General features: G+C 40.8%; 2 protein-coding genes across 3 annotated transcripts in view; both read left to right on the top strand.

Annotated features, from left to right (window-relative positions):
* LIMA1 (LIM domain and actin binding 1) overlaps positions 1 to 8,311 on the top strand; it is a 106,734-nt gene extending 98,423 nt beyond the window's left edge. For both annotated transcript variants that reach the window (XM_027844368.1, XM_027844367.1), the window contains 2 exons: positions 4,254 to 4,387; positions 6,004 to 8,311. In XM_027844368.1, the coding sequence (XP_027700169.1) occupies positions 4,254 to 4,387; positions 6,004 to 7,027 (1,158 nt within the window). In that variant the 3' untranslated portion in view covers positions 7,028 to 8,311. The remainder of the gene's footprint in view (positions 1 to 4,253; positions 4,388 to 6,003) is intronic.
* A 7,283-nt stretch (positions 8,312 to 15,594) lies between these two features.
* CERS5 (ceramide synthase 5) overlaps positions 15,595 to 26,553 on the top strand; it is a 25,596-nt gene continuing 14,637 nt past the window's right edge. The window contains exon 1 of the mRNA XM_027844451.1: positions 15,595 to 15,791. Within this exon, the coding sequence (XP_027700252.1) occupies positions 15,595 to 15,791 (197 nt within the window). The remainder of the gene's footprint in view (positions 15,792 to 26,553) is intronic.

Here is a 26,553-nt window from a genome sequence, read left to right as displayed (position 1 = left end):
TCAGGTTCTCCTTTCTATTAATTGTGCTTTAACCTCTGCCTGTAGGAGTATTTTCTGTATGTATATATTTGTAAATAAAAGTATTGCTGCAGCTTTATTCCCTATAAACATACTAACATTTCCTCATCTCTATGTGTGTAATCCCTTCTTCCTACTCTAGCTTCACTAGTAATATTACCTGTCCTGTTGTTTATGGGCACTTGAATTATGTTTAGGATAATGGTTGATGCCCAAGAACAGCAATATTTACAAATCCTATAACTGAAAAGGGAGTTTTAGTTTTTATTCAATTTGATTGGGGTCTTTGTTCTATGACTGTTAAAGTACGCATATTATGACTTAGATGAAGTTTTTCAGTAGTCTCAATTCTACCATATATTCAGAATTTACTTATAATCATGCTTACTAAACACCAGGACCCAGTCTTTTCAATGTAAATCTAACTGAAGTTATACACAGGCATCTCAGTTATATGTCAAATCCAGTTGGGATGAAAAATAAGTCCAAGCCCCAGTTGATATTAACATGATTACTTCCAGCAGTGTAAAATAAAGAAAATTGTATATAATGGAAGAATTTTAATAACCTTGTGGAATAAAAAAAAAATAGACCATATTCCCTGTTTTTGTTTGTTGTGGAGTTTCTTAGAAAATTCTCTCTCTGCCCCACCCCCATTTTTAAGGAAATTGCTTCCTGGCTGAAAGCAGGCTATTTCTAGCTTCCTTACTGTTACATCACTCAAATCCAATTTGGATGTTTATAACTAATTATTATATTACCTCTTTATTATATTATTTTATTATATTACTCTTTTCCCTCTTCCCTTTTTAATCTTTCATTCTCTTTCTGCTCCTCATTTTCTTTTAATTGATGTAGTCCTTTCTCCATTCCTTCCTTTTGTAATAATAATTTGACAGCTGTGAGTACTAGTGTATAGGTTCTAAGTTCAATTTTTTATCAACATTATGTCCTGCCCACAGCCCAGTTTATTTTGAGCCTAGGTCATTATAAGGATAAGGGCTATTCAGTGATTTACTCAGTGTGTTTTCTAGCAAGATCTCATGCTAGTCATCCTGGTAACAGTTATGTTGCTTTGATGTCAGTCTCAAGTTCTAGCCAGATCTTTCTACATCTACCACTTATAGAAGTGTTTACTGTTGTGGGAATCAGGTTCTTTACCCCCTTTTGGTTCCTATATGGCCATTTCCCATTATATAAACTTTTGTTAGCACCCATGAGGTGGTAGGTCACATCAGAACTTGGATACCTATTTTATATTCTCAAGAAACAGAGAATAGCACGTTAACACCACCTTGAATCTATGAATATATGAGAATATATGTATACTTTAGTTGCACAAGAAGATAATTATGTTTTGACCTTTTAGGTATTTTAATGAGTTAATGAATTTTCTTTTAGGTACATCCCCCTCTTCTCCCCTTCCCCCACTCTCCATAGCATTTTAAATTTTGGCACTTTTAGAAATTGTATAGCAGGTCATGGTCACACAATCCTAAAGCCTCTGGGAAAGTCTGAAGCTCGTATATCACTTGAGTTTGGGAGTTCTGAGCTGTAGTACAAAGTTAATTGTTATCCAGACTAAGTCTGGTAAAAATTTGGTAAGCCCTTAGGGGTAAGGACCATAAGGTTGCCTAAGGAGAGTGGAGCCACTACAGGGTAGAAAACTGAGCAGATTAAAGCTTCTGTGCAAAATAGCAGTGGGTCAAGCCATGAATGGCTGCTGTAGTACCACTCTGGAAAAGATAGTGGCCAGTCTCAAAAAAAAAATTTTTTTTAATAAATTTTAAAAACCTTATAGAACTTAGAGTTCTTTTTAGTTTATGCCTGCTTCTGGACCATAACGTCCTGATAAAGGAGTTCCTGTCTATTTTAGTTTGTTGCATCTGTACTGTAAGATATTTGAGGGTGATTGGGTTGTTTTGTTTTGAAGTTTTATTGCCAGTTTGGTTGAATAGTTCTTACCCAGCCAATTATAAACCAAATACAATAAAAGATACTTTATGAAAGTGTATTTTCCTGATTCCCAAAGTTAAGAGGCATTTTTGACCTTAAAACCCATGCTTCAGACTCTATTCTTGTACCTTCCTTGTACTTGACCGTTCCTTCCTTTTGTTTGACATTTGGGGCAAATGTCTTCTTTTCTGTATTCAGTCAGTTGATCAGTAAACACCTACTATTAAACACCTACTACGTGCCAGGCCCTGTGCTAACTGCTGGAGATACCAAAAAAGATAAAAGACAGTCTTTGCCTTCAAGGAACTTACAGTCTAACGGGTGAGACAACATGCAAACAAATATATGCAAAGCAAGTTATATACAAGACAAATAGGAAATATTAAAAGAGGGAAGGTACTAGAATTAAGAGGGGTTAGGTGGTTGAATGAAGTAGGGAGAGACTAGAATCAGGCACACCCACCATCAGGCAATTGCATAATTAAGGTGCGAGGTGATGAGGGTCTGCACCAGAGTGGTGGCAGTGTCAGAGGAGAAAGGGGCACATATTCAAGTGATGTTCCAAGGTGAAATTGACAAGTCTTGGCAACAGCTTGGATGTGGTGGGGGAGGGGGTTTGAGAGACAGTGAGGAATCCAGGATGACTCCCAGGTTGCAAGCCTAAGGGTTGCTCTCTACAGTAATAAGGAAGATGGGGTGGGGGTGAAAGATATTAAGTTCTGTTGTGGACATCTATTTCAATATGTTTGAAAGGCAGTTGGAGATTCGAGGTTGGAAATCCGCAGAGTTTGGAATAAGATAGATTTGAGAATCCTCAGCATAGAGATAGTAATTAATTCCATGACAGCTGATGAGAATCACCAAGTGAAATAGTATAGAGGGAGAGGAGAAGAGGGCCCAGGACAGAACCCTGAGGGACATCTGCAATTAGAAGGAGTGATCTGGAGGAGAATTCAGCAAAGGTGACAGAGAAGGAAACTTCAGATAACTAGGAGAACCAGGAGTCCCAAAAACCTGGAGAAAAGATAGTGTCAAGGAGGAGAGAGTGACCAGCAGTATCAAAGGCTACAGAGAGGTCAAGGAGAATGAGGATTGATAAAAGGTCATTGGATTTGGCAACTAAGAGATCATCAGTAACTGGAGAGAGCAGTTTCAGTGTAATGATAAGGTTGGAAGCTAGATTGTAAGGAGTTAAGAATAGATTGAGAGGAGGTGGGGAAGGGAAGAAAAATAGGGGGATTTACATGATAACTTTATTATATATTTAAAAGGAATAGCAAGTTGTACATAACGGATGTGCGGTTTCATGTGCAATCATCCTTTTTTCTATTCTATGTGTTATGGAAATTCTTGTTTTATTTCTTAAGTTCAGAATAAAATAAATGAAATTTTAAAAAGATTGAGAGGAGAAAAAGTGGAGATACCTGTTGTAGACAGTCTTTTTGAGGAGTTTAGCTAAGAAGGGTAGAAGAGAAATAGGACAATAGTTAGCAGGGATGTAAGGATCAAGTGAGGGGAGACATGGGCATGTTGACAGCTTATAGCAAATGAGCCAGTAGAGAGAGAGAGAGATTGGAAATAAGTAAAAGAATGGGGATGACAGAGGGGGCAATCTGTTGGAGATAAGATGGAAGGTTTTCACTTCAACATGTAAAGGGGCTAGTCTTAGTACAGAATAAGGCCACTTCATCATTTTGAAACACAGGAGGAGAGAGTGGCAGAAGGTACCTTAGTGATAGGAGAAGAGGAAAAAGGGAGAAGAGGGGTTTCATGGCAAATTGTCTCAATTTTTTCTGTAAAATATGAGCTGAGTTTTCAACTGAGAGAATGAGGAGAAGGGGGAGCCATGGCAGATTTGAGAAGGGATGAAAAAGTTTAGAAGAGCCACTGTGGAGAGTAGGATAGTGTTAGTGAGTTGATAGAGGAAGTATAGTAGTATTGCCTACTATTATTGACATTTTCTCCTAATCCCATTTTCCTTACACTCCACCCACAACATTCTGTGTGTGTTTTTTGACAGTGGCTTATCCCGTCTTGGATTTCCAGACTTCACTACACCTGTGCTCAGCAGCTGGGACAACTCAGAAATAGCAAGGCAATTTGGGAGAAGACAGGAGAGGCTCTTGCTATTATGAGTTAGATAATAGTAGGCTTAGAAAGGGTTAAAGTCATCTGCTAATGAATGTTGTGGTTTGGGGCTTCATCTCAGCAGAATGCCAACAAAGTATTTACTAATCTCTACTTAGACTAACATCATTTATTCTTTCCCTGTTACTTAGAAATTCCAGCTGCCTGCAAAAGAGCCCTGTGTTGAATGTCAGAAAACAGTGTACCCAATGGAGCGCCTCTTGGCCAACCAGCAGGTGTTTCACATCAGCTGTTTCCGTTGTTTCTATTGCAACAACAAACTCAGGTAAACCAGATAAAAGCAAGGCATCCCCACCCCCCACCCCCAGGTAATTTTGGTTTTCACTAGATTTTGGCTTTTAAAAAAATAGTAATGAATGGTGCTGTACTTCCTTTGTGTGAAGGCACTTTGAAAAAGTGAAAAGCACCATACAAATATTAACATTTCATAATGACGGTTGAATTTGAACCTTTTGTATGTGAATAACCATAATTTAAGACTAAAACTAATTTGTATTATATTAAGTCCTAGGCCCATATAATATAAGATTTTAAAAACTGGAAAGGATTTCAAGATTCAATCCATCTAATCTAACCACTTGCTTCAAAAGAGGTAGTTGTATTTATGGTTTAAAAATTGGGAAGGGGGGCATCTAGGTGGTGCAGTGGGATAGAGCACCGGCCTTGGAGTCAGGAGGATCAGAGTTCAAATCAGGCCTCAGACACATAATACTTCCTAGTTGTGTGACTCTGGACAAGTCACTTAACCCCAATTGCCTCACTTAAAAAAAAAATTGGGAAGGTCAAAATAATCCTTTAAGCCTTCTTTTTAAAATGGTATCCCTCTTTTTTCCTATATTATGAAGAGAACTAGGAAGGCTCTAGGGAACAAGAATCCATCACATTCTGTAGAAGCCCATTTCAGTGTCAGTTACCTTTATTAAATGAAACTCTTTGATCTCACCTAAGTGTCTCTTGATAAAATAGATACGCTTCATACGCATGAGGGTGTAAACATTAGTCATTCCTTAATCTGCCCTCTTCCAAAGTAAATAACTTCACAATCATTTTTATAAGCCATTAATTATTATAATTCTTTTTCTGTGGAATCACTATAATTTTATGTTCTCTTTAAAATGTAAAGCTCCCAAATAGACACCAATATTTCTAAGGGAGTCTCAACAATACTGACTCTAGCAAAGAACTATTTCCTTGATCTTGATTGCCATGTTGACCACAGCTTCAGGTCAATCAATCAATAGTATTCACTAAGTTCATATTTTGGGTAGAACACTATAGTAGTAGTTGTGGGAAGGTACAAAAGAAATAAAATTATATAATTTATTGCTTTCAAGGAGCTAATAATACAAGATATCTCAACGGTCTTAGTGTTATCTCTGTGTTACTAAGACTTTTAGGATACTTATAAATAGGAGGCTAGAAGAAACAAACTGAAGGTGATAATAAAAAAGGCTCTGACAAAATACATTCATAATTATAGATTATATAAGTGTTCAGGAAATTTTGGGTGAACAAGTATAGGCAGAAATCATTCGGGAAGACTTCCTGAAAGAAGTAATTGTTTAAAAAATAGATTTTTTGAAAGAAACGAATATGTAAACTAACAAGCATATTTCAGATTCAGTGATGACATTACAAAGGTTCAGAGGTGAGAAAAAACAAATTGTGTGCAGCATACAACAAACACAAGCTAGAGTCCAAGGTGACTGAATTAGCCTTTTGATAAGCTTTTTTGAAAAGAATATGACAGTTGAATGTTTCAACATTTCCTCATCCAGTCCATTTTTAAAATCCTGAAATTTTGTGGAAGGCTAGGTTATGACCTTCCATGTAATTGTACTTACAATATACTAACTTTATGCTGCTTTTAATTGCTAACAGTCTAGGAACATATGCATCCTTACATGGAAGAATCTATTGCAAGCCTCACTTCAATCAGCTCTTTAAATCTAAAGGCAACTATGATGAAGGCTTTGGACATAAACCACACAAGGATCTATGGGCAAGCAAAAATGAAACTGAAGAATCTCTGGAGAGGCCAGCCCAGCTTATAAATTCAACTGAGAGTCCCCAGAACCCAGGAGTTGAGGATGCTCCCATTGCTAAGGTGGGTGTATTGACTGCTAGTATGGAAGCCAAGGCTACATCTCAGCCAGAAAAGGAAGACAAACCAGCTGAAACAAAGAAGTTGAGGATTGCTTGGCCACCTCCAACAGAACTTGGTAGTTCAGGAAGTACTTTGGAAGAAGGGATCAAAATGTTGAAGCCCAAATGGCCTCCTGAGGATGAGGTCAGCAAGCCAGATACTGCAGAAGATGTAGACCTGGATTTGAAAAAGCTAAGAAGATCATCTTCACTGAAAGAAAGAAGTCGCCCATTTACAGTAGCAGCATCATTTCGATCTACATCTGTCAGAAACCCAAAAACCTTGTCTCCACCTGTTAGGAGAGACTGGAGCATGCAAGAACAGAGTGAGAAACTTGAGGGGAGTACAGTGACAGAGAGAAAACAGATAAAGAAAGGCAAAGTCAAGGAGAATGGGAATGAGGAGAAAGCAGACTGGAAGAACAAAGAGCCTATAGAAGAGAGAAGGAAGAGCAGGGAAAGTCCTGGTATTGAGGAAAGGGATGATAGTTTTGTAGAGAATGGTCAAGTTGTAGGTGCAGATATATGTGAAGATGTAAACACAGAACATCAGTCCTCACTAAAACCAAAGTCCCCAAATTGTTCCAACTATGTGGGTAACAGACCCACGAAGGAATTTACAACTTCTCAGAATCGGAAATCTCAGGATGTGGGATTCTGGGAAGAAGAAATACAAGAGTTGTCAGTGGAAGAGCAAATAAAGAGGAATCGGTATTATGATGATGACGATGATGAAGATGAAAAACAAATTGGCCTTTAACTAGAAAATTTGCAAAGGTGCTGGGCCTTCAATTGGTGATAGTGTTAGTAAGCAACTGCCATCTGTGAAAGTGATGCTTTAACTGCACATCAACAGATAACCTTAGAACATAATTTATATGGAAGTAAATTTGAAGTAAATGCAATGGATGGCATGTCCAGCTTACACAGTGCCTCTTCTTAAATTATTAGCTTAGGCAGGGTTGTCCTGCTTCAGATAAACCCCCTATTGCTACCCAAATGAAAATAAATGCAAGAGATCTCGTTACTTAAATCCTTTGATTTTAGGCAAAGATAATACGTGCATTGAGTACTTTGAAGTTGAAGTCTTGTACATTCAAGGACAAAAATTACACTAAATGATTCTCTTCAGGATTTTCTTGTGTTCCCAAAAAACAGGGTTACAGCCAGATTTCAGTGACAGACTCTTACTACTACAAACACTACTATGGACTAGGGACCAGTTCAGAAGGGACTTAGAGGCCTAACAATCATGACTGAATGCACTTTAGTATAAAGGGCACAAATAGTATATTTTCTAATGAAGACAAATGCAATTGCTTAGTATTCATCCAAGTGATCAAATTTTTAGTCTCTTTAAAAATAAACTCATTTTCTCCTTTAAATCATTAAAAAAAAATAAATAAATGTACTGTTTTGCATTCTCCAAGCCACATTCTATAATGAAATTGTTAGGTTATAACACCAGCAATCTTTGTGGAGTATCTTTTGAGGGAATTGACATTCATCCTTGGGCAACAGTGTTGGGGATGGGGGGATGAAGTGAGAGTGTCTAGCTATCACCCAAATAAAATACAACATTTGCCAAGGAGTTTTGACATCTTTGCAAGAAACTGTTCAGTATCCTTTCCCTGTAGTATTTGTGTTCCCTGTAATTTACTTAACGTAACAACATTCTTGTGACTCTTTAAAAACCTGGACCTCTGTGGAGACATAATTTTAAATACCTAATTAACTCTGAAATGTATGTTAAAGACAATATTCCCAGTGTTAAGCTAGACCAACTGTTGTCCTTTTTCTTGGAATTTGTTTCTAGTGTTAAGATTTCTGAACACTTCAAATGTGATTACATTTATTTTACATAATTTATATTCCAGCTTGGGGTGGGGAGCAGGGTTTAAACTGTAGGCTCTTTTTTGTACTGTATCTTTAGAAATTTAGCTCTGATTATATTTTTTAGAGATGTAAAATATTCTGCTTTCTTACCAATATCGCTCACAATGAAACATTTTTATCCAATAAAGCTTTCCATTTACATTTAAAACTTTTCTGATTTGTCTTTTTTTTCTTCTCTTACATTGTTAGGGATCTCCTAAATCATTATTCTTCCCACAGTTGTCAAAGAGGCAAAAACAGAAATCTTGAGCTACCACAAAGTGTTGTGGTATCTTCCAACCAGTAGGTGGTAGTAATGGGCTGCTTTTGAACGTTAGTGAGAGTATGAAGCTACATTTGATATTGTTCGGTTCTGGTATATCGAGCCAACATCCAGTGTCCTCCTTGTTACCACACTTTTAAACAGACCTTTTTGCTTTGGGTGTATAGGAATGCAATTCTGCTGAGCTCAGGAGTCTGAGCTGAACCCTGGGGACCTGACAGTATTTACATTTTGTTTCCAAGCTGTGGAATGTACTTATTACCAAGGCCTTTGCAAACAACAACTAGGCAACACAAAAGACATAACACATAATGGATGATTTACAGAACATCTATAAACCCAAAGCAAAAAGATATTTTTTCACCCAGTAGGGACTGGAGCTATATATAAATCTCACAAGGCCTTCTGAGCCTAACTACCCTAGCATTAGCTATGACCCACTGTGTATGGTAATTTGATGAAGAAAAATTGAAAATGAAGATTGTATTCACAAACCATCATCCACAAATGTTCATGAAGCATTTCATTATGTGTTTCATTAAATCCTAGAGAAACAGGGTCATCAGAGGGCATCTTTTTTCCCTGAGTCATGAATCTATAAAATCCTGAATATGTGATCTTTTGCCCTTTGCTTAAAACATTTCCAGGGATGGGGAACTTGCATTTCATTATGTCATTTGAAATAGTATATAAAGTCCTTTGTAAGCCTTAAAGCTCTATGTAAATGTTAGGTATTATACACAAAAGCTGTCCATTCCATTTTTTAAATGGACTTGTCAGGAATTAATATTGAACTGTGACTCATAACTTCTACTCATTAATCCTTTTTCTTCCTACTGGAACCAAGCAGAATCAATCTATTCTCTCTTCCCAAAGGAACTCTCTCTATATTTGTCAACTCTGAACTGATATTAAGTAGTCAAAGGAAAGCCCTGCTTTTTGCCCTCCAAAAGCTTGCTCTCTTACACACACAACACAAGACAGAAGTTGAGCCTTGTCATGTGGGCGAAGGGGATGATGTGCTGTATGATCCCCCAAAGGCAGCCTTGTTGCTGTTGTGTGAACAAGGAGCAGGGACAGTTGAAGCAGATGGCCATTGGTGGCCGAGATGCTGAGGAGGAGAGGACGGTGGCTATTTGCCTCAGGATTGGGCCTGGCTTAGCTCAAGCACTGTGTCGCCTCATCACCAGTTTGGCATTGGGTAATTCCTTCTAGTGGGCAGCTAGGTGGTAGAGAGGATAGAGTACTGAGCCTACAGTCAGGAACACTTAATCTTCCTGGGTTAAAATCTGGCCTCAGACACTTCAGTAGCTGTGTGACCCTGGACAAGTCACTTAACCCTGTTTGCCTCAGTTTCCTCATCTATAAAATGAGCTGTAGAAGAAAATGGCAAACCACTCTGTTTGCCAAGAAAACCCCAAATAAGTCAGACAACAACAATTCCTGCTAGTATCCAATTTATTGGTTGCTGAGTGGCTCTTTAGAATTTGCAACCATTGCCTGACTCATTGACTAAGTGAGTGAAATTAGGCTGAAATCTTAAAGCCAACATTTGGAAAGGACACATTGTTAGTGGCATACTATGCCTTTTCACTGGCTGTGTTCCTCTTGCCTGGAATGCTCTCCCACAACTCTGCCCCCTAGTTTTTCTGGCTTCCTGAAAGAATCAGCTCTAATCTCACCCTTGCAAGAGGTCTTTCTCAGTCTTCCCTAGTGCTAGTGCCATCCCTCTGAGATTGTCTCCCTTTCACACTGTATATACATTCTGTGTAAACTTAGTAGTTTGCACTACGTCTTCCCCATTAGAATGTGAATTCCTTGTGACTGGACTACCAAGTTTTTGCTTTTTTTTGTGTCCTCAGTGCTTAGCATCTATTAAGTGCCTGGCACACACTAGGCACTTAAATAAATGCTTGAAGACAGCATGATATGTATACATAGAAAATGATCACTTTATCCAATGGAAAGCCTGACAACTCCAAGCATATTTAATAGGAGAAAAAAACCCAAACAGATAATATTGCAGTCGCTTCCCAAACCTGGCAAATGATATCAATCTTGAATGTCAGGTGTTTCAAACTTGGGATCTGAGCCTTTATGTTGATGAAGCAGGAAAGCCTCTAGTTCATGGCTCTAATGTCAGCCCTGCTGCTAAAGGTGACAGTTCTTCCTGGTCAAATCACTTCCTGTTGTTCAAAAGGAAGGTCATGTCAACATATCTGATCATTTATAGAAAGCAGTGTGTCTCCCAAGAACTAAAATGTGTTATCTCTGAGATGGAGGTGGAGAGTGTTCAAGCAGCTTTAGATAGGACTGTGTGTCTTCTGATGCTAGAGAAGTGATGTGGTATAGTGGAAAGGCCTCTGAAATGACAGTCAGCAGCCCAGACTTTGAATCCCAGCTCTCCCACTGTGTGACTTGAACAGACTGGCCACTCTGAGCCTCAGCTCCCTTATTGTTAATATGGGTATAAAACTCTCACTATGTAGGCTTTGTTTCAAGAAGAGCAGATAAATGTAAAGCACTATATCAATGATCAGTTATTACATGCAAAGTTAACATTTTCTTTGAGGGTACTTTGAGGCCCAGACAATTTACCACTGGACAAGAGATAGGATTTGCTCCCTTGTTGGAATTATTTTTAGAATACAGAGTATTTTCAGTCTTGCTTCTAAAATAGCTTTAGCTAAAACTCCGCTGGATAAAATAACCATTTTCAGCTTTGCTTTGGTCCAGTTGTACTGAACCCGTCTCTAATACACTCAACACTGGGTGTGTACATGCTTTAGTTGGTTATTAAGTTACCTTATCTCTCCTTTGGTAAGGGATACAGATTTAGTTCTTTCAATCTACTTTCAGATCAATCTAGTCAACTTCTTGTGGTAATTAACCTAGTAAGTGGCTATAGCTAGGTGTTTTATTAAACAGGTATAAAGTTCCCAGGGCATAGGGCACTCTCGGGCCCAGAGTTCTCAACCTTTGTTCAGTGACAGTTGGGAGCTTAGCCAAGTTACAGGCCCACCCCTTTCTCATTTAACCTTTAAAATCCCAAACTAAAATGTAAAAATACTGCAGTTATAGATCCAGTCATTTTGAACATCACCTGTTGGAGCCGCTAGGTGGCGCAATGGATAGAGCACCAGCCTTGGGAGTCAGGAGGACCCAAGTACAAATCCGGTCTCAGACCAGACACTTGATACTTACTAGCTGTGTGACCCTGGGCAAGTCCCAGAAAAACAAAAACGGAAACATCACCTGTTGATTTATTTTTACTCCCTTAGGCTACTCTGCTTTTCTCAATTCACTGTGATTTCAATCAAAAAGCATTTATGAATCCTCTACTGATAGGCATTGGAAATAAAAATTCTAAAGTGAGAAAGTTTTTGTTCTCAAGAAGCTTACAAGCTTACACATTACAAGAGGATGCAACATAGCCACAGATAAATAAATTTAGAATAAATATACACGATAAATTCACAGTAATTTCTGGAGAAAGAGGCATTAACAGGTTTCCTCCCAAGATAAGCACATGATAATTTAATTAGTCAACCTTAGGTAGTTTTAGAAAGGGGTATTTACTAAGAACAATAGGTATAAAACACCTCACTCCCCAATCTGTGACAGCCCCTCCACAAGAACCTATAAAATCCAAGAGAAAAGAAAGTAGATTCAAGCTTAGAGAGCTCATGTTGCACATCAGTAACTCAGGACTAATGGGAAGCTAGGTGGTGAAATTGATAAAACACGGATGAGATCAAATCTGGCCTCAGACACTTACTAGATATGTGACGCAGGGTAAGTCCCTTGACCCTGTTTGCCTCAGTTTCCTCATCTACAAAATGAGCTAGAGAAGGAAATGGCAAACCACTCCAGTATCTTTACCAAGGGTAACCTAAATTGGGTTACAAAGAGTTGGACCAGACTGAAAAACAACTCAGGCCCTAGTTGTTGGAAGTCCTTTCCTCCCATTGAAGTTCGCCTTAAGCATGTTTAATTTCTGTCCACTGGTCCTTGGCTCCCATTGCAGAACACTGCCTCCAGCTGATCCAGGGATGCCATTTAGGATATTAGGAAGATGGGAAGTCCAACATCCTTTGTACTCTTTGAAGCTGTGAGGCCCTCCTCCAGTCAAATTGGAAGGTGAAAGGGAGAAGAGAGGAGAGAGACTTGGCCATAGCTGAAGCTAAGATCTCATTTCACCCCTTCTCCTAACCCCCAGTGATTCCTTCTCAGGAGGTTCAGGTAGAACCCCACAATCACTCCAATATCTTAAATTCTCCCATTCTATCTAAATTGTTAGATGCTTTTATACAAGACCCAGAGAGTGTAATAAAATTCCCCAGTCAATTGGAATAGACCTTTAGTCTGGCCATTTCATTTCATTAAATGGCTATCAAAGACTTCTCACACTTAGTCTTAAGGTCTACGATTGCTCAATTGATTGAGATGAGTTCTTACCTTAAGTTGGTGAGGTGTTTTTCAGCCTATTCTTACACCGATGACCTCCTAATTGACATATTGACCTCATCCTTTTTAGATTCTCCATCATTTGACACTTTTGACCACTCTCCTCTTCCTTTCTGGGTTTTTGTAAGACTGTTCTCATCTTAGCTATCTAATCTATCCTTCTCAGCCTCTCATCATGCATGTTATGCCCACTGTGGGTGTCCCTAAAGGCTTTGTTTTGGGCCCTCATATTTTCTCTATACTTTTCTCTCAGAAACTTTTATCTGCTCTCATGAGTTCAATTATTATCTCTATGTATCTAAGTCCCAGATTTATATATCCATCCCCTAGTCTCCTGCCTAAGCTCCAAGTCCTGTTTCACTGTCTATTGAACATTTCTAAATGGATGTCCCAAAATCCAGGTTTGAAACCTTGGTGTCATCCTTAACACCTCACAATGAATCCCCCCACATATCTAATCTTATATCTACCTCTGCAACATCTCAATTCTGCCCCTCTCTACTCACACAGCTGCCACCCTAGTTCAGGTCTTCATTACCACCAACTACTGCAATGTGGCCTCCCTACCTCAAGCCTTTCCCCATTCCAATCCATCCTCCACACAATTGCCTAGGGGATTTTCCTAAAGATAGGTCTGATTACATATCAGTCCATATCCAGTGAACTCTTATGGCTCTCTATTGCTTCTAGGAGCAAATATAAACTACTTTGTTGTACATTTAAATCTTCTCAACCTGCCCCCTCTCTATCTTTCCAATAGTCTTACATGTTAACACTTAACACGTAATCTGTCCGTCTCTTTGAACACTGGGATCTAGCCATGCTGGCCCATCAGTGCATTTCCCCATTTTTAGCCTCAGAGACAGCTGTCCCTTACCCTGCTGCCCACTCCATGGCTGAAATGCACTCCATTCTCACTGTGGTTTCTTGGAATACCTGGAGACCCAGCTCCTTTGACCCCTTCCCTGATCTGCCCAATTGTTAGTGAACCATCAAAAGTGTGTATTCATTTTGCATTTATGTATGTAGTTATACATATACATATACATGCACATATACATATAAATGCATGCATATACATACATGCATTTGCATGTATGTAGTTATACATATATTTGATATATATACAGAGATATAGATAATCATTTAAAATCAATAGAGCCCCAATAAGGGCCAAAAACCTGAATTAATCTTTTCTTTCTGAGTGAACTAAGAATGCCCCTTCCTGTGTCAACAGCTAAAGCTGATCAAGAGCATTCTTATGTTTATGACCACTCAGGCACCTTTAACCCAGACACTACCTTGATAGTGGTAAAGGAAACACAGATACCCTGGATCTGACATTTGCCTATCTTATTTAAATTTCCTTTCTCATGCTCTGGTTAAACATATGGAGATCATAAACTGAGTTAACACAGACATCCTGAGTCAGGGTTTAAATATCCTCCAAAAATTGCCTGATTCAGTCAGAGTTAAACCTCTGCCTCCATGTAACATGTTACATGCTGCTAACTTAAGGGAATAAAACAGTATGAATTTACTTATCACCTAGTTTGTTGTCTCTTTAACCAACTTTCAGGTCGACAATATATACATATATAGTTATATATGTTCATGTTGTTCCTCCAATAGACTATGCCTGTTTCATTTTTTGTTTTGGATGAACAAAGCTTAATTTGTGCCAAACACTTGTTGACTGAGGGATTAATTTATGTAAATTTAATCCCTCCCAGACTCAACTTCTTTCTATCTAGACCTAAAAGGAGAACAGGTAAGAGAATGTAGGCTCCCCCTTGAATGCCCCCTCCTTTGTAAGCGCCTTCCCTTAAAATGCCTAAAGAGAGCCTGGCTGTTGGATGATCGGGTCTCAGAAGGGAGGGTCACAACCGGTGCGAGGAGAAAACAAATAAACTCGGTAAGAACATAAAATACTGTTTCCCTCCTTCAGTTTCCTGGTGGGGAGGGGAAAGGGGGAGGGGGGCGGCGCTCCCTAGAGCCCCAACTGCAGGAGGAACGAGCCTCCCGAGAGGGCTCCAAGGAGCGTCGCCTGAACAAGAGTAGAGGCAAAAACAATGAATTACGGGGTTTAATGGACTAGGGCCTGGAGCGCAGGATCGGAAGGGAGGGACCCCTGGGGGGGGCAGGGTCGCGCCCCGGAGGTAAAAAGAAGAAATGTAGGGCCTGGAAGAACTAGCCCTTCCCCTAACCTAAGGAAAAGAAAGAGGCGTGGTTGCAAGGAGAGGGCGGGGTCCAGTCTGGGAGGTAGGGGGAAGGGGTGGGGGGGGAGAAAAGGAAGAGCGAGGGAGGGAGGGAGGAAGGGAAGGAGGAGAGACTAGAAGGGGAGGGGCGTGGCTTCAGGGAGGCGGGTGGGGTGGGCAGGTCTTTGGGACAGAGGGGCGTGGTATCGAGGAAGGAAAGTGGAAGGGGCGTGGCCAGGCCTCGGGACTGGAGAGAAAGCCCGCGAGGGGCGGGGCCGGAGCCGCTGGACGCTCCGAGGCAAGGCTGGGAGGCGCGGCGGGCTGAGTGGGCCGAGCCGGGCCGGGGCGGAGCGGAGCTGGAGGTATGGCCCAGGGGAGCGCTCGGCCCTTGGGGCGGGCCAGGGCCGGAAGGGGGCGGCTTCTTGGCCGGGCTCCGCCCGGTGGCTGCCTCCCCGCTAACTCGGTTGGCTCTGGTGGCGGCGGCGGCCGCGGGGCGGGGGAAAGATGGCGACAGCGGTGGTGGCGGGGGCCCTGGGCCTGCTGTGGGACTGGCTGTGGAGCGAGAGCTTCTGGCTGCCACAGAACGTGAGCTGGGCCGACCTGGAGAGGCCCGGCCTCGGCAGCTTCCCGCGGGCCCGCCACGTCCTCTCCGCGTTCCCACTGGCGGCCGGCATCTTCTCCGTGCGGCTCCTCTTCGAGCGGTGAGAGGCGGCGCCCGCCGGGACGGGAGGGGAGGGGGCCGCTTGGCGGGAGGGCCGGGGGCCGGAGCCTAGCGGGGCGACGCTTGGGGCCCCGAGGGAGCGGAGCGCGGGCTGCCGCAGACCGGGGGTGGGCGAAGAAGGCAGGAAGGAGCGGGCGCGCGCTGCCCGGGAGCGGACTGCGGAAGCAGCCCGGCGGCCCGAGGACCGGGGGCTCGTAGGCCTCTCGGCGCCCGCACGTGCTTCTCTGGGGAGGCTGGTTTGGGAGCAGAGGCCCCAGGGCGGGCTGAGGAGCGTCAGGACTCCGGCTGGACCTCCTGGGCTGTGATGGAGCCCGAGGCCGCCCCGGCCCTTCCCCGGGGAAGGGGCCGCGAGCCCCGGAGCGGTCCTTGGCAGCCTGAGGGGCGAGAGGGTGAGGAAAGCGGTCAGGGGTTGGGAGGGGGCTCTCTGAGGCCAAGGGCCGAGGTGGGTGGGTCCTCGACGAGTGAACTTGGAGTTGGCCTTGGTAATCTGCTGGCCTAGTGCATAGACTTGCTCCAACCTCATCTCTTTCTTCTTGGACCCCTCATACTAGGTTTCTGTGGATTGGGGTTGGTTGGTCCGATGGGCAGTGCACCGCAAGTGCTGCAGTGTCCCGAGGACTGCAGACATCTGCTCAGGAAAATAGACGAGACATATCCAAATGCCACTCCACTCCTTGAAAGTTGTGGGGACAGAGTCCCAGGGATCATTACACGTCATCCGTCGACTCCAGCCCAGGGGGGTCCTTATTGTTCCCTTTTATCTTGGTCAGATATTTGCAGCACTGAGGAATAGATAGGTACCTCCTCTGGGAAAGGGAAATGTGTGTATCTGGTGGGAGAAACTCCTACCCAGTTGCTCTCTGAAGACTTGAATGTTTGCTTGAACTACTGAATAAATGTCCTTCCTATCATGGTATGCCCTTTGGTAATGGTTATTTGTCACCAGTGTGAGCCTTTGTGAAGTGCAATGCCAGCTCATTTATAAAACATTGATTTAGCATAAATAAATAGACGTTATACAACATAGTAAGAGCTAGGAGAAATACAAAGATGTATGAAACACGTTCTCGTCAAAGAGCTTACATTTGAGTAGGGAAAGTGGCACCAATTTGAGTACCCATCACAGTGCTGCCGTGAAGTTGCTTTTAATGAAAACAAATGAAAAAAAGGAAGCCAGAAAATCTATTGTCTTCTTGTTTGCTTTAAAATTTAAACACCTTCAGTTGTAATAGGTAGGCACTGTTTCCTAAAGTGGACCTTTAGGCCACTTGGGATTCTCAGAGGTAACCTAGACTCCACTACTGTGCCTTGAGGCAAAAAAACAAACAAATTCGGAAGCCTACAAAAGGTTAATTGAAACCAAAGGAAGGGGAGAATCCAGATGTGCAGATTGAAAGGGCGTTGTGCAGCTTAGTCGGTGTTCTTGGTATATGAAGCAGGAAAAAGTAGGCTCCAGTAGGGAAGAAGTATCTGCTTTTACATGATGATTATGTATGTTGTGGAGGGAGGAGGGAGATTTCCTGGTGTCATTGGTGAGAAGTAAGTTCTTGATTATAAACGTCCTATGTGTTTGTTTGTCTTCTATTAGAAAGTAAGATAGATGGAGCCCCCCACCTTCACCCTTCCACCCTACCCCAAGTCAGGAAGACCTGAGTTCAAATTGGCCTCAGATACTTATTAGTGTGACCCTGGGCAAATCACTTAACCGCATAGCCAAAGAGGGGAAAAAAGAGCTCCTTGACTGCAGGGACTATCTTGCTATTTATATCCTCACCACAGTGCTTTGCATATAGTAAACACTTAGTAAATGCTTTTTTAATTCATTCATATAATTACTCATAATCCTATACACATCCGTCTGAATTTGCAAGGCTCTAGATCAGCAGTGTCAAACTCAAATAAAGAAGGGGCCACAAAACTATACATAAGGATTCCTATGAGCTGCACGTTGACTTTGAAAACCACATATTAACGTTATCTTCTATTGTATTTTTATTTTGTCGAATATTTCCCAATGACATTTTAATGTCATTTGAGCTGTGCTGAAGTGTGTATGGCACCTCTGTTCTAGATGTAAATGCTACATTATCTGAACCAACAGGTACTAAAAGATTCTTTACCTTTGGCAAAAAAATTCTTTTTGAGCATTTCTATGGGGCTGTGGGCACTAAGCTGCTCATTGTGAAATGAATAGTTTTAATAATGTCCAGGTTTTTAAAGGAATGAAATATGAGGCTGAAGGATACTAACTCCTGGGATACTCCCTGGCTAGTGAGGATTTGGACTCTTGGCCTTGTTTGGTGCTGAGACTCTCAGGTCCAATAAAAGACCCGAAGTTCCTTTCCACATTGAGACCTGCTGTACAAATTATAGGACTACACACTTGGATGACTAAGTCTCTTGATGGCCTCCTTTCCCATGCAGAAATGATAGAAACTACTCTTTCTTGGAGGGGCCAGAGAGAAGAAGAGCCTGATCTTTGGGTGTCATTTGAACGTGCAGCTGCCAGAAGTGAAGTGTTAAATTGATGAGCAGCTTTTCTCTCAAAGGGACAGAAGGAAAGGGCAAGATCCAAAATGAGCTTTAGTTGGTTAAATCCCAGTTCTATTATTGACTTACTGTGTGGCTTCTAAGGTCTCATTCTAGCTCTAACATTTTGTGACAGAGCTTGATGTCCTTTGCCTACCAGGCACTCACATTTTTGTTTGAATGAATGAAGAGGGCATGGGCTTTCACCCTTGTCTCTTTGGTGCCCTGGGCAGTAGCATTGAAGCTAGGATATGTGATCTCATTCAGAGGGGAGAAATCCTTCCTCTGTAATCTGGGGCATTAAACTTCCTGGTGACATTTATACCCAAGACCATTTTCTTTCTTTCTTTTCTTTCTCTCTCTGTCTCTGTCTCTCCCTCCCTCCCTCCCTCTTTCTTCCTTCCTTTCTTTTTCCACTCTTGTAGTAATAGTTCACATTTACATAGTGCTTTATGATTTAGGAGGGGTTCTCACAAAGCTCAAGAAGTTAATATAAGTAAAAATATTCCCATTTTACAAATAAGAAAACCAAGATGAAATTCAGGTTTGTTCAAGGTTACACCTACAAATAAAATGGCGGAGTCGAGATTCAAACTTGGACAATAGACCATTTTCTAGAGGAGATTTAGAGAAGGGGAAACAATTGTCATCCTCTCTTTGATGCCTCTCTGGCATTTTCATTGATCTGTGACCTGACTCAGATCTAAATTCAATCTTAGAGGTGGAGTTGTTTCAGCTTCAATTTCCCTGCTAGATGTCATCTAGAGAGAGTTAATTTGGGGGTTATATGAGAGTTCAAGACTCCATGCTGCTATCAGACATCCTGCATTTATTGTGAATACTGTGGAGCAGGGAGGGCCTTTGTGATACTAGAGGGAAATTGTTTTGTGAATGACACAAGATTATGTTGCAACTGTCACTGTTCATTCTTCCTGTTCCTTCTCTGTTGTCCCAAAGCAGCCTCCCTGGGAAGCTTAAGGAGAAGTCTCCATCAGTACTCTCCTCAGGAAGCGACCCCAGCCAGCTGGGTGGTGGGACTCAGAATCTTTTCTGCTGCATGTTTTTCAGACCTTTCTTTTCTTTTTCTCTTGGCCTTGCTGACTACTGTAACCAAGTTTTCTCTCTGTTCTCCACTTCAGTGGAGCAGGTACTTTTTCCCTCTCTTCCTGACAAGCCTAATGTCTTTCTCCTTCCCAGAAACGTATCTCTCAGGCTCCATACAACACAGCTGGACTCTGGACTCACCCTTAGTAGGTCACCCAAACTGAGGAGAGGTGCAAGGGAGTGGCTGTTGATGAGAAGTGCCAGAAGCCTACTTGCATTGCTGAAGTTGTTCTGTTGGGCTGGCAGTTTTTGAGTTGTAAATTACATAGCTAAGTCAAGTTTGCTTATCCAGCCAAGCAAGATTGGAGGAGGCAGTCACACATACAGCCTTATCTGGGAGGCCAAGCTCATTAATTGGCTCCAAACAGTTAAAAAAAAAATATTCTCCAGCCTTTGCAAGAGAACTTTTTCTCATCTTTTCTCTGCACTGAGTATAAAGGCTCTACAGATGGTCTGAATGATGTCATGCAGGAGATTAGGTTTCAAACTCTCTCCATAGAGAATGCATTCAATCAGTGAGAGAAAGCAGAGACAAGAAGTGTATCAAGTGCAATCTCTCAGCTACTTCCTGTTGCAGAAAGTAGACAGGGTCTCCTCACTCTATTATGAGCTGTTGGTTTAGTGGTGAGATTAAGAAAGACATCCAGTAAATGAATTTTTTTTTTAAATTACATACTTGACAATTAATGAGCACAAACATCCTCATTGTCTTTTTTATCATGAACTTAAGCATCAACAAATGCAAATAAGCAACAGGATTGTTTATGAAAATGTCAACTTTTGTCACCTACAGTTTGTTTTTAAAAATGCATATTAAATTTAACAAGAGAGTGATAAAATTGCCTCATTTGTTTTTGCCCTTTTCTCAACTATTTATTCTTTTTAAATATTTCATTGATGTGCCTTAAAAATTTTGTTGCATCTCTGAGACTTCCACTAACTCCCTGTCCTCTCTCCCCTCAAACAGAAGCCCTCTTTTATGAGAGATACATATTGTCACACAAAACAAATCAACACATTGACTGTGTCTGAAAGTGAGTTAAGAGGCAAGCTTCATCAGTCTGTTCTAAAGTCACCACTGGTCACTGCTTTGATTGGAGTTCTGAAGTCTTTCATAGTTTTTTTTCCTTTACGCTCTTGTGGTCATTGTGTAAATTATCTCTTGGTATTGCTTATTACACTCTGCGTCCGTTCAAACAATGAGTCTACCCAAATTCCTCTGAATTCTTCATTTTTAATTCCTCATGGCACAGTAATATTCTATTATGTTTATATACCATAATTCATTTAGCTATTGCCCAATCGATGGATACCCACTTTATTTCCAGGTCTTTGCTACTACAAAACATGGTGCTATAAACATTTTTATACTTTTGGGACACCTAGTAGTAGTATCACTAGATCAAAGGATATGTAGTTTTGAGCATAGTTTCAAATCGTTTTCCAGAAATTACTGGACAAATTCATGGCTCTTAAGTAAGAGCTTATAATTCCTCATTCTCTGTTCCTTCAGTAATGTATGTAGGTCTTTCTTCCCATTAGATTACAATAATAATTAATGTTTATATAATGCTTTAAAAGTTACAAAGCATTTTGCTCACAGTATCCATAAGAAGTGGTTAGTGCAAGAGTTATGTCTGTTTTACAGATGAGGAAACTAAGGGTGACATACCCAGAAAGCTGGTATTCAACCTATGTTTTTCCTGATTGTGTTTTTTATTGTCTATTTTTTAGTATCAGCTTTGTTGGTGTTCAGTCGTGTCTGACTCTTCATGATCCCATTTGGGGTTTTCTTAGCAAAGATACTGGAGTGGTTTGCCATTTCCTTCTCCAGATCATTTTATAGTTGACAAAACTAAGGCAAACAAAGTAAATGACTTGCCCAGGATCACACAGCTGCTAAGTGTCTTAGGCCAGATTTGAATTTAGGAAGATGAGTCTTCCTGTCTCAGAGCCTGGCACTCTATAGCCATTGTGCCACCTAGCTGCATTATAAACTTGCATCATGAACAAATATTCTATGATAAAGGCAAAAGAAGGTTGTGTTTTTTTAAAGTTAGCAAAGTAATAACAAAATTGCTTTGTGTGTTTGTGTCACCTTCTAAACTTATTTTTTTTGTATAGTTTGACTAACTCCCTCCACCTTAACCCTCCCCCACCCCAGACTACTCTCCTTTGTTTCAAATACTTACAACGAATTGGCCGTGTTGGAAAATGTGTATCTAATTCTGCACCTATCCTGTTTACTTTCCACTACTCTGTGTGGTTCTTTGGCCTGTCTCTTGGGGCTGCAAACAGGTCATTGAGAGTGGGGGCTGCACCATGTCTTTGTATCCCTAGGACCTAGCACTGTTTCTTCCACACAGATATTTAATAGAATTGAATACCTAGCCTCTTTTTTTTTTTCAAAGATGGGAGTAGATTTTTTTTTTTGTAAGATTTGTCCACCTGAGGGATTTTTAGTCAAGTCAGCTGCTTTCCAAGGAATTCACTAATTTCACTTCAGGAATTCACTGTTACAAATTAAATTCTAGTTTATTACAGGGAAATAGCCTAGGTACATTATCTGGGAAAGGGCTATCAGGGTGCCCCCAACCTTGGGCAATGAGGGAGGCCAAGAAACCCAGAAGTAAGGAGAAAGCAGGACTTGTAAATCATTAGACTGTTGTCATAATGAATAGAATTAAGGGCTAGAAATCTTGAGACCCGACTTCTTGACCTGGCTCTTTGACTGACTGCATTACCTGTGTTATTGTGTGCAAGCCACTTATCACCTCTGAATTCTATCTCATTTTCCTCAGCTACACAATCACTGAGCTGGCACTAGGACCCAGAGTGGTGACCTAACTCTAGTTTTCTGTTGTACCTCGTTGTCTTCTAGAAGTTTCTTCTTTTGAGAGTACAGAGATGAATTGTTGGAGAAATGTCTTTCTCTTCCCCTCTCCTGTCTCCTCTCCCCCCTGCCTTAGAGTCTAGGGCCCCGGGTGAAGAATGGAAACGCTCTAGATCTTCAGGGATCAAGTTCCACAAAAGGGTGAGACTCAGAGCCTTCCTCTGTTCTGTCAGGGTGCTGGATGTCCTCAGGCAAAAAATACTCAACTCTTCATTCTGGAGAATGATCAGTGGTGGGACCACACTGTTCTCCAGGAGTGCAGAAGTGGGGTGCTATTTGCTTTATCCTTTGTTCTTAAAGTGCAGTCATTGTTTTTGGAGTACTGACTGTGAAGAGTCCTGGGGAACATAGAAGGAACATGAGATCATGTCATTCTGGTAAAAACAACAACTTTAGAGGTATTCTATTGCCTATAGAAGAAAACATAAACTCTCTAACCTGGTATTTAAATCCTTCCATGAATCTGATAGGTTACCATCTACCTTTCCACCCTTATTCCATATTATTCCCACTTGTGCATTCTACATTCCATCCAAGGTGGACTCCCTTTCTTCTCTGTATTCCCAAGCTACTGTCTTTGTTGGGAATACACTTCTTCCATGTTTCTGCCCATTGAAATCCTACTTTTCTTTCAAGGCCTACCTTAGAAGAACACTTTTCTATTAGTCTCACCCTGACCCCCAGCCCCAGCCCAGTTGATGGCTCCTCTTCTCATATCACATTGAATTTATGTATCATGTACACATGTTGAACCTCACCTTATCTCATTAGATTGTAAGTTTCTTAAAGACAGAAGCTGGTTTTCATTTGTCTCTTGAGTACCTTGTGGGGTCCCTTGAATGTAGTCAGGACTTAATGATCTTACAGTTTAAGTGGGGAAGAGAAAACAATTATATAAGAAAAGGTCAGAGGAAGGGCCCTTAGAAATTGTGAATTTGATCTTTTCATTTTACTGATGAGGCCTACAGAGGTGAAGTGGCTTACCTGATTTGGTCTGTACACCAAAGGCCCAGCACTACTTTCCATCTTACTCACATACTATAGTTTTTGCAGAATTTCTAGATTAACTTGATTTTACACCATGCTAGACAAAATAACAACATAGTTCTTTTACATGTGCCTTCTGTCTGGAAGCTCACATTACACTAGTCACTGTTTTATGTTCAGTTACACAAAGTGATATTTTAAAAATTGTATCTTTTCTACCTCAAGCCAGTTTGGCTTAATAATAGTAACAATTGGAATTAGTCAGCCATATTTGGCTTTCTTACACATCTACATACGTGCTTTTTTTCCCCAAAAAAATTTGCCCTTGGCAGTTTTTTAAATTTCATTTATTCCTGTGAAATCTGGCACAGTGCAGTCTGTTGTGATAGCCAAGCAGCCAACATGTTTTAAGGAAGCTTTAATTATCTCTATACAAGTAAAACATCAGAGGTACTCACTGAGAGACACTTACTTCCTTGAAGTCCACTCTGAACATTTCATATTTGTGTCAGACTGAGATTCCCTAGAAGAATAATTTACCCCCCAAAATCTCTATCCTTAGCCCATCAAAATGAAAAGACATTTTAATAGTCCTTAAATTTGCCACTGAGGTATTTGAGGTATTTGCCACCAGTCCATAATCAGAGGCTCGTCAGTGCCCCATGTGCCAGTCGTGGAAAGCCAGTAGTTGATGTGGTCCCTCCGCTCCTCAGCCTCTTTCACAAGTCAGCTGAGGGCTTCTGGGTTACCCTCATCTACCTTGAACCCCTGCCTTCTTTCGAGCAATATTATTTGTACGTTCAGGATCCATTATCTAAATTATGAATGAAACATTCAAAAACAGATGGTCTGCTTCATACTATACCTATTTTAATTACCACTTTGTCACATAGCTAGGTAGTGGCAGAGCTAGAATTTGAACCCAGGTCTTTCTTCACTTTAAATCCAATGTTCTTTTCACTGAGTCAGCAGGGTGTAATAGAAGGAGGGCTGGACTTTGGAGTCTACCTCTCCAGGAGATAACTGGGTTTAAATCTTAATACTGACACTTAGTAGCTGTGATCAAAGGACATTTTACAACTTCTCTTAACCTGTTTGCTCTTATGTAAAAGTGTAGAATTATAGACTTAGGTCTGGAAAGAACCAAAGAGATAATCCAGCCCTACCCTCTCATTTTATAGATGAAAAATATGAAGATGATTAATAAAATGGGAGTGATAATAATACTTAGTGATAATAGTACATAGTTCATAGGATGGTTGTAAGGATCAAATAAGGAAATGTGTATTTTTGTACACCTTAAAGCGTTATATAAATGTCAGGTGATATTGTTATACCGCTTTACTCTGGGGTTTGGATATAATACACTGAAGAACAATGATATGCAGAATATTTTATCAACAAATATAAACTTAATATCTTAAAATTATAATCCATTTAACATTTAACCTCATTAGTTGGTTCTGTGAAAATTACATTAAGCAAAATGGGGCATTTAGTTGCTTAGGAACAACGTTATAAATGTGCTATATCCTCTTCCTGTAATATGGAGGTGTGTGCCTTCTTATCCTGAAACCTGCCTACTTTTAGAAACCATAAGATCATAGAAGATAACCTCAAAAGCCATCTAGTCTCAACTCCATTTTACAGATGAGAAAACTGAGACCTAATAAAGTTAAGTAACTTGCCTAAGTCACCTAGTGGCAGATGCTATGGCAGCGGCATTTGTGGTGGTCCTCATTATGTATCACCCTGCTTTGCCTGTCTGAGGTCACACTGGTGGTAAGTAAAGAGCAGTCAATAAGGCTAAAACTCATGTAGATAAAGGGGATTGCATCAAGTTTCTAATTTCTATCCATACCCCACCACCCTCCCACCATACCATGTTCTGATTCTAGAGGGGATCTTCAGGTCAGAAAAAGGTCAATATTGGCTTTAACTAGTCCTGAAAAGTTGCTGCAAAACCTTTTCTTGGGTGTGATTGATCTCTGAATCTCTGGATGCTGCCTCAGGGAGATTCTTATATTTTAAGGCTTTTTTTGTTTGTTTGTTTGTAGTTTAGGAAGTAAGTGGCAACTAGTTCTGTAATTTAATTGGCTAAGGGATTGGTATCAATTCTACTTATAGTCTTAGAGAGTTACCAGGGGTTAAATGATTTGCCCAGAGTCACATGTTCAGTAGTTTTCAGTCCTGTTGGACTCTTTGGAACCTCATTTGGGATTTTCTTGGCAGAGATTTGCCATTTCCTTCTCGAGCTCATTTGACAGATGATGAAACTGAGGCAAACAGAGTTAAGTGATTTGCTCAGGGTCACACAGCTAGGCCAGATTTGAACTCAGGAAGATGAGCCGTTCTGATTCCAGGCCCAGAGGTCTATCCACTGCACCACTTAGCTGCCCCTAGAGTCACATAGCTAGTCTGAATCTTTCTGGCTCTATATTTATATTATCCCACTAGGCCATCCTAGTGAGAATCATAGGAAATTTGCAATGAAGAAATATTTATTAGGTACCTTGTACGAAGCACTTTAGCACTTTCTAGCAATCAGAACTTCTTGAACATGGAATGAGCTGTCTTGAAGTAAGTTCCGTCACTAAAGTATTCAAACAGTCGGTGGATACATACCTGTTGGAAGCTATAGAAGGATTCTATGTCAGGATTGTAATGGAAAATGCAGTGGATTTTTAGCTTTGGAGCTAGATTCAAGTCCCAGCTTTGCTACTAATTCATTAGTTGACCCTGGGCAAAACAGTTTACCTTTCTGAGACTCACTTTCTTTATCTTTAAAATGAGAGGGTTGGACTAGGTGTCCTTAAAAGTTCCTTCCAGTTCTAACATTTCTGTGATTCTGAACCTGGCCTCTACCGCTTGCCTATCTGTGAGACTTTAGGCACATCATTTCAACTCTAAGTCTTCTAAAGAAAGATGACCCTACTTAGCTCAGGTTTGTTGTAAGGCTCAAACAAGATTCATAAATGGCAGTTCTTTGCGGCTAGCATATAAATGCAAGTTGTTATTATCAACAGGGAGTTAGATTAGATGATGCCAAAGCCTCCTAACTGGAAGATGTATGAGTCAGTAATCCAAACCAATGAGCTTCAAACGTTTTTGATTGTGCATCCGTCCCATCTAAAAAAAATTTGAGCATACCATGAATACATGTGTATTTATTTTTTTAAATTTTTTATTAATTTATTTTGATTTATCAACAATCACTTCCATAAGCTTT

The sequence above is a fragment of the Vombatus ursinus genome, unplaced genomic scaffold (genome assembly GCF_900497805.2).
Source record: "Vombatus ursinus unplaced genomic scaffold, bare-nosed wombat genome assembly UNPS02014941.1, whole genome shotgun sequence".
Taxonomy (NCBI): domain Eukaryota; kingdom Metazoa; phylum Chordata; class Mammalia; order Diprotodontia; family Vombatidae; genus Vombatus; species Vombatus ursinus.
Note: the sequence above shows the minus strand (reverse complement) of the source record. Positions and strands in the feature narration are given on the sequence as shown.